The sequence below is a fragment of the Papaver somniferum genome, chromosome 5 (assembly GCF_003573695.1).
Source record: "Papaver somniferum cultivar HN1 chromosome 5, ASM357369v1, whole genome shotgun sequence".
NCBI lineage: Eukaryota > Viridiplantae > Streptophyta > Magnoliopsida > Ranunculales > Papaveraceae > Papaver > Papaver somniferum.
In genome coordinates, this window is record NC_039362.1 from 57,658,880 (window position 1) to 57,671,958 (window position 13,079).

The 13,079-nt window shown below is 32.8% G+C and overlaps 2 protein-coding genes across 4 annotated transcripts; both read right to left on the reverse strand.

The window, feature by feature from the left end:
• Positions 1–5,425: 5,425 nt before the first annotated feature.
• On the reverse strand, positions 5,426–9,837 carry LOC113281637 (probable long-chain-alcohol O-fatty-acyltransferase 5). 2 transcript variants are annotated; one of them, XM_026530425.1, is made up of 3 exons: positions 8,403–9,837; positions 8,069–8,239; positions 5,426–5,594 (listed from the first exon to the last, which is right to left on the reverse strand). In XM_026530425.1, exon 1 carries the CDS (start codon positions 9,657–9,659, stop codon positions 8,559–8,561), a length of 1,101 nt encoding a protein of 366 aa, XP_026386210.1. In that variant the 5' UTR covers positions 9,660–9,837; the 3' UTR covers positions 5,426–5,594; positions 8,069–8,239; positions 8,403–8,558. The 2 variants fall into 2 exon arrangements, with proteins under 2 accessions (XP_026386210.1, XP_026386209.1); XM_026530424.1 differs by lacking the exon at positions 5,426–5,594 and having other exon boundaries at positions 7,700–8,239.
• A 123-nt stretch (positions 9,838–9,960) lies between these two features.
• LOC113281639 (sphinganine C4-monooxygenase 1-like) lies at positions 9,961–13,079 on the reverse strand. 2 transcript variants are annotated; one of them, XM_026530427.1, is made up of 3 exons: positions 12,737–13,077; positions 12,378–12,529; positions 9,961–10,685 (listed from the first exon to the last, which is right to left on the reverse strand). In XM_026530427.1, the coding sequence occupies exons 2-3, from the start codon at positions 12,516–12,518 to the stop codon at positions 10,134–10,136; spliced, it is 693 nt and encodes a 230-aa protein (XP_026386212.1). In that variant the 5' UTR covers positions 12,519–12,529; positions 12,737–13,077; the 3' UTR covers positions 9,961–10,133. The 2 variants fall into 2 exon arrangements, with proteins under 2 accessions (XP_026386212.1, XP_026386211.1); XM_026530426.1 differs by having other exon boundaries at positions 12,378–13,079.

The following is a 13,079-nucleotide window of genomic DNA, read 5'->3' on the forward strand; positions in this document are numbered from 1 at the left end:
TTTTCCATGATATAGCTAGGTGGTTAGCTTGGTGCTGAAAGCGATGACATGCATCTAAGAGTTTTTACCAGTGAAGAAAACTCTGTCTATCAAAATTAGAAGTTGAGTCATAAATAACGTTAACAACCCTTAGGAGAAGCTGAACATATGACATGACAAATAAAACATTGTACAGAACTAACAATATTTTGTGTATGCTTATGAGCAAAACTATACTGAAACCTGAATTTCCTCTATCAAGCAGCAACATGAAAACCAGAACCCAGCAGTCTTTAGAAGGATATTTTTTTGCACATTACAGATCTTTTGCAGACAAAAGGACATTCTTCAAGTGTTCTAAGTAGTAGTTGATAAGAGAATATTAAAAATTCATCAACAAACAAAAAAAAAGTCTTCTAATGTTACTAGACATTCTTTAATGAATGAATCTTTTAAGCTCAATAATGGAGGAGTCATTTACTAACAAAACCATCACGCGAAATAATACTTCAGGATGAATTAAAAATGAATGGGATAATGGAGAGACGGAGAGGGCCAAGCCATGTGCACAATGGGGTCAAGTAGTACTACCGATAAGTTTTTCATTTTAAAGAAATAAGTAGTGAAAGGCAGGTAGATGAACCATGAATGCAATGAAAACGAGGAAGAAACCTTTCACAATCTTAGTTTAAGCAGCAGAGATGAATGAAATCAAGCATTACTGGAAGGAAAGCCTATGGACAAGGAGGCTTTGTAACAATCTAGGACCATCTTGGAGAGAAAGACGCTGTGTCGATGATGATCTGCTGGCATGTAACAGTGGTTCTACTCAACCCACCAGTCAAACCCACTGCTGAGAAGGCGCAGACGTGGATTGAATTTTTAGGTTTTCATTGTTTTCATTCTGCCAACAAAACTAGTCATAAAAACCCAAGGTGACCAAACTTGTGGTACAAAAACCCCACTCAGATGTTGGGATCCATTAAAACTCCATCGTAAACAAAATTGATACAATACCCCCAAATTTTTAAAAATTGGTACAAAAACTCCAAATTTTAATATTGGTTTCATCAAATTTTTTTGATGAAAACAATATTAAAATTTGGGGGTTTTGTGTTATTTTTGTTTTTTTGGGGTTTTTGTGTTACTTTTATTTTCATGAGTTTTTTGTGAATGGATAGTGACACATTTGGGGTTATAACTCGCGGACCGTTCTGCCAATGTGATTTTTGTTTTTCTTCTTTTCGTTGTTGATTTAGGTCGAAGAAAAAAGAGGGTAACGAAGGAGAAAAAAAACAAAGATTGGTTGTTTTCTTCACAACAATGCTAAACATCATCATGGCTTCCATCCAAAATCATAATCACATCTCCTTTAAAATCAACTGTATAATGACCAAGATTTCAACTTCCCTAATCAATTCTCTATTATAGATGGACGTTCTGCATTTTATGATCATCTCGATTTGATCTCTGTAGAATGGATTATTCCTGTTAAATTAATTGAGTCGAGGGTTCTCACATTTTCTAACTATCACTATAGTTATTCACCTGTATGCCTTCCACAGGTACACGAGAGTTGAGAGCTAATTATCCTAGTAGGCATACCATCAGGAATGTAAAATTTTCTTACCTCATCGACTTATGGAAATCATATAAAATATTCTTACCTGAATCATATAAATGATTTAAGATTTATAAACCCTAATAAATAAAAAATTGTGATTAATTAAATCCCGTCTGATTATTAACAAGGGTCTGTTTAAAAATTACCTAGTGGTAGTTCTTTTTCTTCTTTGATGGATTTAAGTTCTTCTTTAGATGTTCTTCAATGATAACAGAGAAAGAAAAAACAACTACAGCATAGCAGAGAGAAATCCTACGAAACAGAAAAGTTCACCCATGTCAACGCCACATCAGCGGTGGGTTTAATGGTGGGTTATACTGGTGGGCTAAAAAGAATTACCGGACATGTAATCCTGAGAATGTAAATCATCTGTCTTATGTGGAACATAGAAATATAAGATTTAATTTTATAGATACTTAATTTAGGATCGTTGAACTTCATGATAATCACATGATAATTATACACAAGAATAGTTTATACGGAATACCTGTTAGCGTTAATCCGTAGTACATCCCCGATGATCTCAGTAGCAGCGGTAATACCTTGTGGAGGTCATGGTTTCTCCTTCTTCACCTCTTACGTTATGAATAATCAATTCTCCGAACCCAATACCGATGGCTATTGTGTTCCTCTTATAGGTAGAAGGAGGACCAAGTTCCTAGGATTTAATTAATAGCATTAGATCTCGACCGTCCATCAAAGAAGAGATGAGAAATAATCCCAGAAATAGTAACCGACATAAGTTAACAATATTCTATAATTAACCAAAATTATTGCGTGGTCCAAGTGAATATTTCTATGTGTAGAAATATTCTTACATTCTCCCACTGGTCCATGTGATAATTTATTTAACAGTTAATCGTAGAAAAACATTATGCGCGCGTAATTGCTAACAAAATTTAAAGGTTAACGTAATACCTTGGCCAACTAAGCTAATCATGCGAGTCATAGCGGTTGCACGTTGTCTTGTTATCAACATGTTCCCTTCCATGTACCACGACACAAATAACTTACTTAACTAGGCCTTAAATTGGGATATCATAATGGTCCAGTGATGTCTTCAAAAGAAAGACAATTTCTGTTAACATTCATCCGTTTACATAAGTGTATACTAAACATGGATACATAAATAATTCAGAACGACATTAATAAGGGCTCATAAAGTGTTCAAAAACAGGCACATAAATTAGCTGAATTTAATAATCAATTACTCCCACATACCTAAGATTTTATTCTTTTCTTAAGAGGTCTTAAAATGTAATTGTTCGATAAGTACACCTCTCAATGCAATTGTGCTTAACTGATACATGAACAACTATTGTTTCTGAATTTGTTGATTCACGCATATATACTCAAGGTTCATGTGTTTTGTTCCTTTTGTATCATATCGTGCTTTAATGCTGCGAAACTAAGACGATAAATTTCAGCAATGTCGAGAAAAACCTTAAGTCTCTAAGTATCGCATTCATAAATATTCAAACTCAATTGTGGGACTAGTATTAATGGATTCTTCCTTTATAGAATCCATACATCCATAAAAATTGAAGTTTGAAAATCCCAATAAACTCGTGTTGGGTTTGCTAACTAATTAAAAGACAGAAGTTAAAATAGTATCTCAAAATTCTTGATAGCTTTTCTGTAATTTGTTCTTCGATTCTTTAACATATCAACAACTTGTTATAAGTTTCATATCAGAATTAAGACGTAATGAAGATTAAATTTATATCTTCTATCCAACATGAAATAAAATCTGTTAAATATGTTATTATCTCAAAATTTCTTGAATATTCGATATATGCCTTATATGAGAGCTTTATTGATCCATATGATATTACTATCACATGGTAAGCTTCATTCATATCCTTTACTTCAAAAAACTATAGAGATATGCATAAAGTCAAGATCACTACTCGTAGGTAGTACGTCTTAAAATACAAGACCAAGAGTATGAATTTCTCCCACTGATCTTGAGGTATATGCATAAATCTGTAATAATTCATCCAAAACTTGAAACATTTATAGTTTTGTTGAATTTCATATACCATTATGGGAGGATGCTTAAATTTCATACTTTGATTTCTAAAATTTGTAGACTAAAATTTATCATTAATAAAGGCTATTTTCACATTTAATTAATGCAACTCTTAGGTCATACTGAGCTACTAATAATACTATGACAGTTCTGAATAAGTCTTTCTTTGACATGAGAGAAAAACTTATTTATAATCAATGCATCGTTTCGGAGTAAAAAGTTTGGCAATAAGTCTTGCTTTATACCATTTAAAATTGCTATTACAGTCGTATTAGGTCAGAAAGACCCACTTTCATACAACTGATTTGTGTCTTTCGAGCAATTAAACAATATCCGAGACTTCACTTTCAACCAATGATTTTTGCTCACATAGCATCAATCCATTAATCAAAATTATTACATATAATATTTGTGAACCTAAAACCGAGTCTTTGCCATTCCATATCAAAATGTAATAAATTCTTGTAAGAAAATCACGGAAACAACATGAATAACTTTCTTTCAATCTCTGTTGAGACCTTCTTAATGCTGGTTCATGTTGTTATCAAAAAATTTCTTTATTGGCATATTATGGAGTATTGGATCAGTAATTTGTGGGCTTTCATTATCTAACATTCTAATAATGAGAAGATTCACAATAACTGTAGAAATCTTAAATAAAGGGATCATTATCATGATTTCTTGAACAGATATATTCACGTACTCCCACTGATTATGCCATCACTAATAAATTTATATTTTCGATTTCAATAAATCCTATACTTCGGTTAGAATATTAATGAATACCATTTGGATTATTTAGGAAAACCAATGATCCAGTAATAGTTTTCAAATCCAATTTTCATTCTTTGGGATGTAAGCCCTCACCTCCAACTGAACAACCATAACTTAAAGGTGATTTAAACTAGGTTTCCAGCCTTTCTAGTCCAAAGTGTGTCTATGAAACTTCTTTAACGGAAATCTATTTAAATTACACAGTTACAGAAAGAACAAACATTCACAAATGTATAGCCATTATGCATGGTTCATCATGCTTCTAACCATTTTCATAAAAGTATTATTTAGCCCTTTGATATGCACCATTACGCCAAGGATAAGTTGGCATTGTGTATTGAGAAACAATTCTGAACTTTTGAAGATACTATGCAAAAGATTTAGGATATTATCCTGTTTTATCATACCTTTCACAATATTCACCACCTTTGTCATACTTTATGATTTTTCACTTTATCTATAATTGCCTCTCAATTTCAATAATAAATGTTCGATAAAACATCCATGGATTGAGATTCATAATGCAATCGATAGATCTACATAATAACGCGAAAAATCATTTGGTGATAAATAATTTTATCTTCCAAAAATTGGACCATTAAAAGTCTACAAAATAATCATAATCTACAATTAATAAGAACAAAAGCTGGAATTTATAATAGAGATAAATGACAATTAAGCTTACAATAGTTACATACCTTCAATAAGATTCTCCTGTGGGTAAAACCTTATCAAGGAACAATGTGAGACATGAAAAACATTAGTACATATTTTACCTTTTCATACACACAACATTATGTTTGTTTAATACCATAACTAGAATCACCTGTGGGCAACTCACGTCCTAAAATGTATTAACAAACTCCAATAATTCTAAATATGTTCAACCTAATATAATGTGAGTTGTAGTCACCTGTGGGTGGCTATTATTTCACATGTATATGAAACATTTAGATAACCTTAATGCTTGTTTAAATTTATGAACCAAAACTACTTGTGAGCAGCATTGTTCTAATAGTTAAATCAAACTAAGAGGACTCAAAATATACAACACTTACCAGATAAGAATTTAGCATCACTGTGGCGATAACTAAACAATCCAGCAAATATATAGAATTGCAAATATCACACTAGCTTTTCTTGTGACATTGCATGGTCCTAATCAATGATATGGACATCCTTGATCTGATCATAAAATTAGTCGATTATAAACAATTATGAGTAACCCTAAAACATTAATCATAAACCTTTACTCAAAGGCATGTCATCATACATAAATTGTAATAATAATAACACCCTTTAATTGAAATGTCCAAACATAATGAACTTTTCGTAAAACAAAATCGAGCATTTAGCAAGTCAATAAGTATAATTCAATAATGAAATTTCGTTGAAAAAAATTCCTTGATGCATCGCCCATTTAAATATGATACAAACTTAAAGATCATGATAAATAACGGATAGATGATGAATTAATATGAAAGGTGTAAATAGTCAACGAGTATCATTTTCAGAAATATGAAGAAATTTATCAAAAATAAAAACTCAATTTCATAGAGGATGCAATAAGTTCTGGACAACATAATAAAAATATTCATGAAAATATGGAAAAAAAATCGTAATAGGTTACTCAACTCGATAATAAGTTATTTATGTTAATTTTCTTTTATGCACTTTTAAGAAATAACGTTTAATCATGTGCCAATTATTTAATTACCATAATGTATGATCAGATATCGTACACTTCAATGTTATCTTAAACATGTGAACTCAAATTACCTGCGGGTAATTGTTGTTCTAATACACTTAAGAAAAACAATATTATAAGCACTTGACATAATAACGATTATGACTGGAAAAATTATTTGACATCACTGTGGTGATTGCCAAACAACTCAAAAATAATGCCATAATAACTACTAAACCTTGCCTTTACGGCTTGGCGTATTCGTACTTACAATAAAATTATTATTATTGTTAAGACAAAACACTCTAGTATCATTTTGGTGATAACTAAATAATTATGCCCTAAGAATTTTAAGCACAATAATTTTATACGTACAACTGAAATTATCATTAACATTGGGAGAAAAGTGAAACATAATGACACTAGACACCCTCAAGATTCAAATAGTTCATATCCATATGATCAACAATCATATCAATCAGTGTTTTCTTAAATATGTGAACTCCAATTTCCTGTGGATAAATTTTGTTCTGATATATTTAAGAAAAACAGGATTACAAGCATTTGACAAAATTTTTGATCATGACCAAAAGTTATTTGACGTCACTGTGGTGATAGCTAATCAACTAAAATAATGTCATTATCACATGATGTCGATAACTGCTAAACCTACACTTTACGGTTTGCAAATTCATGCTTGTAATAACATTATGATTATACTGAGATATAACACTCTAGTATCACTGTGGTGATAACTAAAGAGTCCCATAATAATTTTAAGTATAATCCCATAAAATTTAAAGAAAAACAATAATGCGAGAGAAACTATATCATAACGCACAAGCACACACACAAACCATATCATAATGCACACACAAATTTAATGGTGTCAAAAAATGGTTTTGATCATAAAATTTATAATGAAACTCGATAAAAAATCGTGTTAGTGTTTCGATAAAGCGGAAGCGTGAGTTAATTTACAATAAAAATTGGTTTCATTAGTTTTAAAATTAATACTGTCTCGTTATCTTAATATTAACTAACACGTATACATGCCCACAAGAAAATATTAATTTTTCCGGTTTTTAATGTCTTAATAACCATTCACGTGATGAAAATATTATGTTTATCTTCATTTGCTTTGGAGCACTTATTGATTCATGCCATAAAGATATAATGCCCAATAAATATTTTCTCATTATATCATATCTCCAATTTACCTCTCTTTCACATACAAGACAAGTAGAATATATGGACTTTAGTGGAACAATTATGCATGTTTATGACTACATGATGTTGACATTCTTCCATTTCATTTATCATCATTATTACGTTCATTATTACCTCATATGCTCATTATATGCCATTATTTAAAAAATAATATTTTTAAAATGATTTTCTTTTATTTACATGCCAAAAATAAAATCATTAGGCCAAAAATAAACTCAATAAGCAAGATATATTAACTTATTTACATGAAATAAAGGGTAGGACATTAGTATTAAATTAAAATATATTTTCCTCCAAAATTAAGTAGGTTATTAATGTTGAAATATATTTTCTTCCAAAATTAAGAAGGTAATATAAAAGTATACAAGAAAATCATAAGTGATAATGGCCACATGATCTTAAATTTTACAGTATACCATAATTTTCAACTGATTTGATTTTGATGAGATAATAAAAAATCAAACATGAACATGAAGTGTGAGCATGATATGGGTCAAGATAATTAGATGTGAAAAGTAATGCAATTCCATAAGAACGATTATCTTCACAGAAGGGGAAAACCAAATATATCAAACCCAATTTTATTTTATTATTGCATATGATTAACGGACGATCATGAGTTCTAAACACAAGCTCTAGATGCCAACTATAAGATCTAATTTTATAGATACTTAATTTAGGATCGTTGAACTTCATGATAATCACACGATAATTATATACAAGAATAGTTTATACGGAATACCTGTTAGCGTTAATCCGTAGTACATCCCCGATGATCTCAGTAGCAGCGGTAATACCTTGTGGAGGTCATGGTTTCTCCTTCTTCACCTCTTACGTTATGAATAATCAATTCTCTGAACCCAATACCGATGGGTATTGTGTTCCTTTTATAGGTAGAAGGAGGACCAAGTTCCTAGGATTTAATTAATAGCATTAGATCTCGACCGTCCATCAAAGAAGAGATATTAGGAAATAATCTCGAAAATGGTAACCGACATAAGTTAGCAATATTCTATAATTAATCAAAATTATTACGTGTTCCAAGGAAATGTTTCTATGTGTAGAAATATTCTTACATAAAGCCTTTGAACTATTAGAGGATAACAATGCGATTGAACGTCATTGGCCTGAGAAGTAGCCTGTTATCAAAGCAGTAAACAGCAGCTACAAGCAGGATATGGAATTATAGTGCTTCATAGCAGTCAAGTTAACAGCTCCTCTCGCCTTCTTTCTCAGCTTGTACTGGTAAGGACATTGGAAATGAGCTTTTCTTCGAAGAACTCCAGAGCTGAACCAAATTCCTTAATTCCTAAATCACTACCACTCCTTAATGCCGGTGGTAGAAAGTACCACATAGTAGTGACCACAACAAACCCAAGTGTCAATGGTCCGCTAACTAAACGATGTAACTGCCATTTCCCATTCAATGCTTTCTTCATTCCAACCTCCTTGGCCGTACAAATCCCATGGATAACAAAGTAAAAGGTAACCTCCCATGTAGGTTCCATGTTGTTCATATAATAAAATATCTGCTCATGCATTAGGCCTGACACGACAAACGTAGCCAACACTGCCGGTACCGAAGCCCAGTTTCTCCCAAATATATGCGCCGACATATGACATACGGGATGGTATACAGTAGGCCGTAGAATACTCGAAACCATAAGGTTCCATCTTTTGCCCCAAAAATCTTGTAAAGAAGTTGACAGATATGGCTCATTTGACTGTGGCTCAAGCTCTGAACCCAGCATCACTCGAGCTAAGGTTGCTCCTAAGGCTAGAAGAATCTCAAGGAATAGGTATAAATACAAGACCAAGAGGAAACTAGGATTTATTGACTGCTTGTGATTACAATAAACATGAAGTACGAGTAACCCAAGGAAAATTATAACAGGCAAACTTAACAATGGTTTTTTACTATTCTTAGGTGTCAGGGTTTTGGTTTTGTCTATTTTCATGGTTTGATGAAGTGACTTAAGAGGTGAATCTTGTCTAATATTGACAGGAAGACAGCAAACAGAAACGAAAGATATAAATGATTGATCTGATGATAAGGGACCTTGACCAAAGGAAAAGAGAATGAGCTTGAAGTTAGCAAGCCAGGTGATGAAAAAAGAAAGAGTACCTCTAACAACAATGGAGGATATAGTTAAAGGTAGGACTGTGAAATAATAAAAGACTGGAAGGAGTGACAGAAATCTAATCTTACCTTTAGGGATATTCTTTCCTACAATGAAATAAGTGTAACTTAAAGATACAGAAACTAAAATGAATACCTTGATCAAGTTCTTGCTTTCATCCTCCATGATCAACAGCATCTTCATCATCACCATCAGATATCTCCACTCTCTCAAGTTTTATTTCATCCTTTCTTTTCTTTTTTTAGTTCGATCCAGGATAATCCAAAATCCAGATCCAGAATTTGGCCATGTCGTGGGTGGGTTGGGTTGTTGTGTTAAATTAATTACATATTGGCAATACCTCGCACGAAGTTGACCAAACGTGTGGAATAATTTATGCTTACTAGAATGAATATGGTGAAATTTGACATTACATATCAACATCTTTGTTCTAACTCAGTAATCTACTTTGCATTTTCTTTCCTTCATATTTTTAGTGGTGAAAACTTGTTCTGGGCAAAAATTTTAAGTCTTATTATTGAGTTTTTAAGGAGCTATATATAAACAAAGAAATAAAAATATAACAACATATCTACAAATAATTAAGTATTTTTCGCAGATAAACCGAAAAAAACTCACAACACGCATAGTGGAACAACAGTGAATACCCACATAGCTAAAATCGTTTTAAGCTTTGTAATCCTTTGCCGGCCGTGCCTCTAGACCTCCACCTGCTCTCTTCTCAATTGAATATGGCATATGTGTCCCTAGAATTCTATCCCATATGTCAAAGAATGGCTGCGAGAAGTTGTATTTCGTCCCATAGAGCTGATGATGGACATCATGATACGCACTATTGTTTCTAAAGAGTATGTGAAAGATATTCCCCGGAAGCCATAAACCACAATGATCATCTACTGTTTTGATGGTGGCGAAGGAGAAGAAGAATATAGAGGTTCGAGGCGTCATACCGGAGAGAAGGAACGATAGAGCCCCACCAATGGTGTCTAGGAGAAGCCCCTCCACTGGGTGATTGTATAGAGCTCCAAAGGCGTATGGCACCACAAGCCGATGGTGTTGTGAATGGATATGGCGATACAAGAATTTGTTGTGGTGCATGTATCTGTGCATAAAATATTGCCATGTATCTAGAATAAACATTGCGATGACGAACTGCCTTAGTAGCAAGAGAAAAGAAGGTCGTGAATCTGCATCAGGCCCGCCATCATTTCCAGTTACCTACAGACAGAAGAAAAAAGAAGTTATAACTCAAGCAAGGTTCAAACTTTAGATAGATAAAATGGAAGACTAGACACAGTACATGGTTTCTGAACCCTTATTTAAGCTTAAAAAAAGTAGACAGATAGTACTTACAATATTCTATCATCCATGAAAAGGAACAGTATATTTAAACATACAAATCATGCAATGATAAACATTCATCAGAACATTTATAATATAAATCGAATATTACTACATATCTATTTAAAAACTGATATACTTAAAACGATTTTGTCAAGAGTTAGTATCCGAAAAGACAGACCCAACACTCTTCCGCGGCTTGATGGAAAACCAAACAAATGCCACAAAAATGAAAAAGTGACACAGAACTAGGACCTCATCAGGTACTCAATTTTGATTCCAGGATCTCTAAAACTCAAGAATTGCCAATTGCTAGACTAGACTATTCAAATAATTTCCAGCTAAGTTTTAAGCTTTACACAGTTCAGCCAAACAAGTACCACCCAGCAAACGCAAAGCATAGCTCATATGTGAACAAATAACGTCAGTTGAGTTAATGTTCAATCTTAGTTTCCATTTCATTATCAAAGCATAAACAATGTGTTAATAATACCAACAGGAAGCCCCAAACCAAAACTCACAGACGAGATTTAGCAAGGACAACTAGCACAGAACATTAAAGGCAAATGTGCATATCCCCGTAATTGAAAACGAGCTCAAAGACAAGAACAAACAATTTCTACCCCTTCTCTGAGTATTCCACATTTGTTGCTTCTAACAAGAGAAATAAATTAATTCTAACAGCTGTTCTGAACAAGGACATATAGGTAAGTGCCAGATAGCTACTAATGTAAGATTAATAAGAAACATACAAACGCGCTAGCAGTCGTCATGGTCACAATGACAAACGTAAGTGACAAAACCACAGATCGGGAAAAACTAACCCACACTCGAAAACTTCTTAGGACCTTGACCTAAGACATGTTTACGAAACATGAATGAGTTGTCTCAAACGTCACAATCTGTTAGATATTTGGTTCATAGATAACTGCCTAAGTTAACTAATACTTCCGCTCTTTCGGAAGTTGGTCTCTAGAGGTAATTTGGTAGAAAGTTACTTTATTCTATGTAGTCAGAGTTATGTTACTTTTCACATAATTATCAAACTTATTACCAATATTCTCAAGGTGTTACTTAGAGTTAACTAATACTACCACTCTTTTGGAAGTAGGTCTCTAGAGGCAATTTGGTAGAAAGTTACCTTATTCTGTGTAGTTACTTTTCACAAAATTATGAAACTTATTACCAACATTCTGGAGGTGTTATTTAGACTTAACTAGTCACATGATGGCGTACCATCCAATTTTGTTCACATGCAAGCAACAAATCTTTTATAGCATACAACACCACTAAATATCATCAAACAAACATGAACCAACAACCTCGAAAAGCATGGAAACTAGACAAAAATGGCACCATTTCACCTAACAGGTAAAAAAAAGTTGATCCTCAACCTAAATCAACATTTTGGGATTTCCAGCTACCATAGTGTTTCCTAATTTGTGACAACACGAAAATTGTGTGATCTCATAAGCATACAAATTTTTGTTCATATAACCAAATTCATATCATATATAAGTAAATCATAACGAAATATATACGGAAAAGTGGGGAAATGAAATTACGTACGGTGAACAAGATAATTGCAACAATAGCTTGAACCGTCTGTTGAAAAAGAACACCTTTAACCACAGTTCTTTTAGATACCAAATTCTTCATGTCTTCATCTTTTTTGGAGTGCAATCGATAATTATCAAAAGATCCAAACATCAAATATATACCTGAATATACCCAATAAACAAAAATTGGAACAAATGTCCCCAATAATTCATCTGATACAGAAAACTCCATGGATAAGAATAATAATAATAATTTACTCCCAAAATAAAAAAAAAAAAACAATCAGAGAACTAGGGTTTTAATAATCCTCCCAAAAATTTCCCCTTTTCAAATCCTCCTTAATTTCTCATTCAAACAAACAAACCCACCTCAGAATTTGACATCTGACCGTTAAAGTTTCAATCTTTGATCAAAAATCTCATCATAAACAGAATCTTCTGAAATTTCGTACCATTCAGATAAAAAAAATATTTAAAAAATCCCCACAATGTGTAATATCGGGTATATGGAATGAAGAGATTTGGATGAAAGGTTCAGGGGAGATTTAATCAGAAAATTTCTGGGAGTCAAATGCAATGTGATGATGATGAAGACGTCTAGGGGTTTTTAATTTTGAGAGGGCGGAGGAGATGAACTTCGGGGAAAGGCGTAGGAACCGAAGCTGATTTGAGAGGAGGGAGGAGGTGAAGACAAAAGATGAGAAGAGAAAGT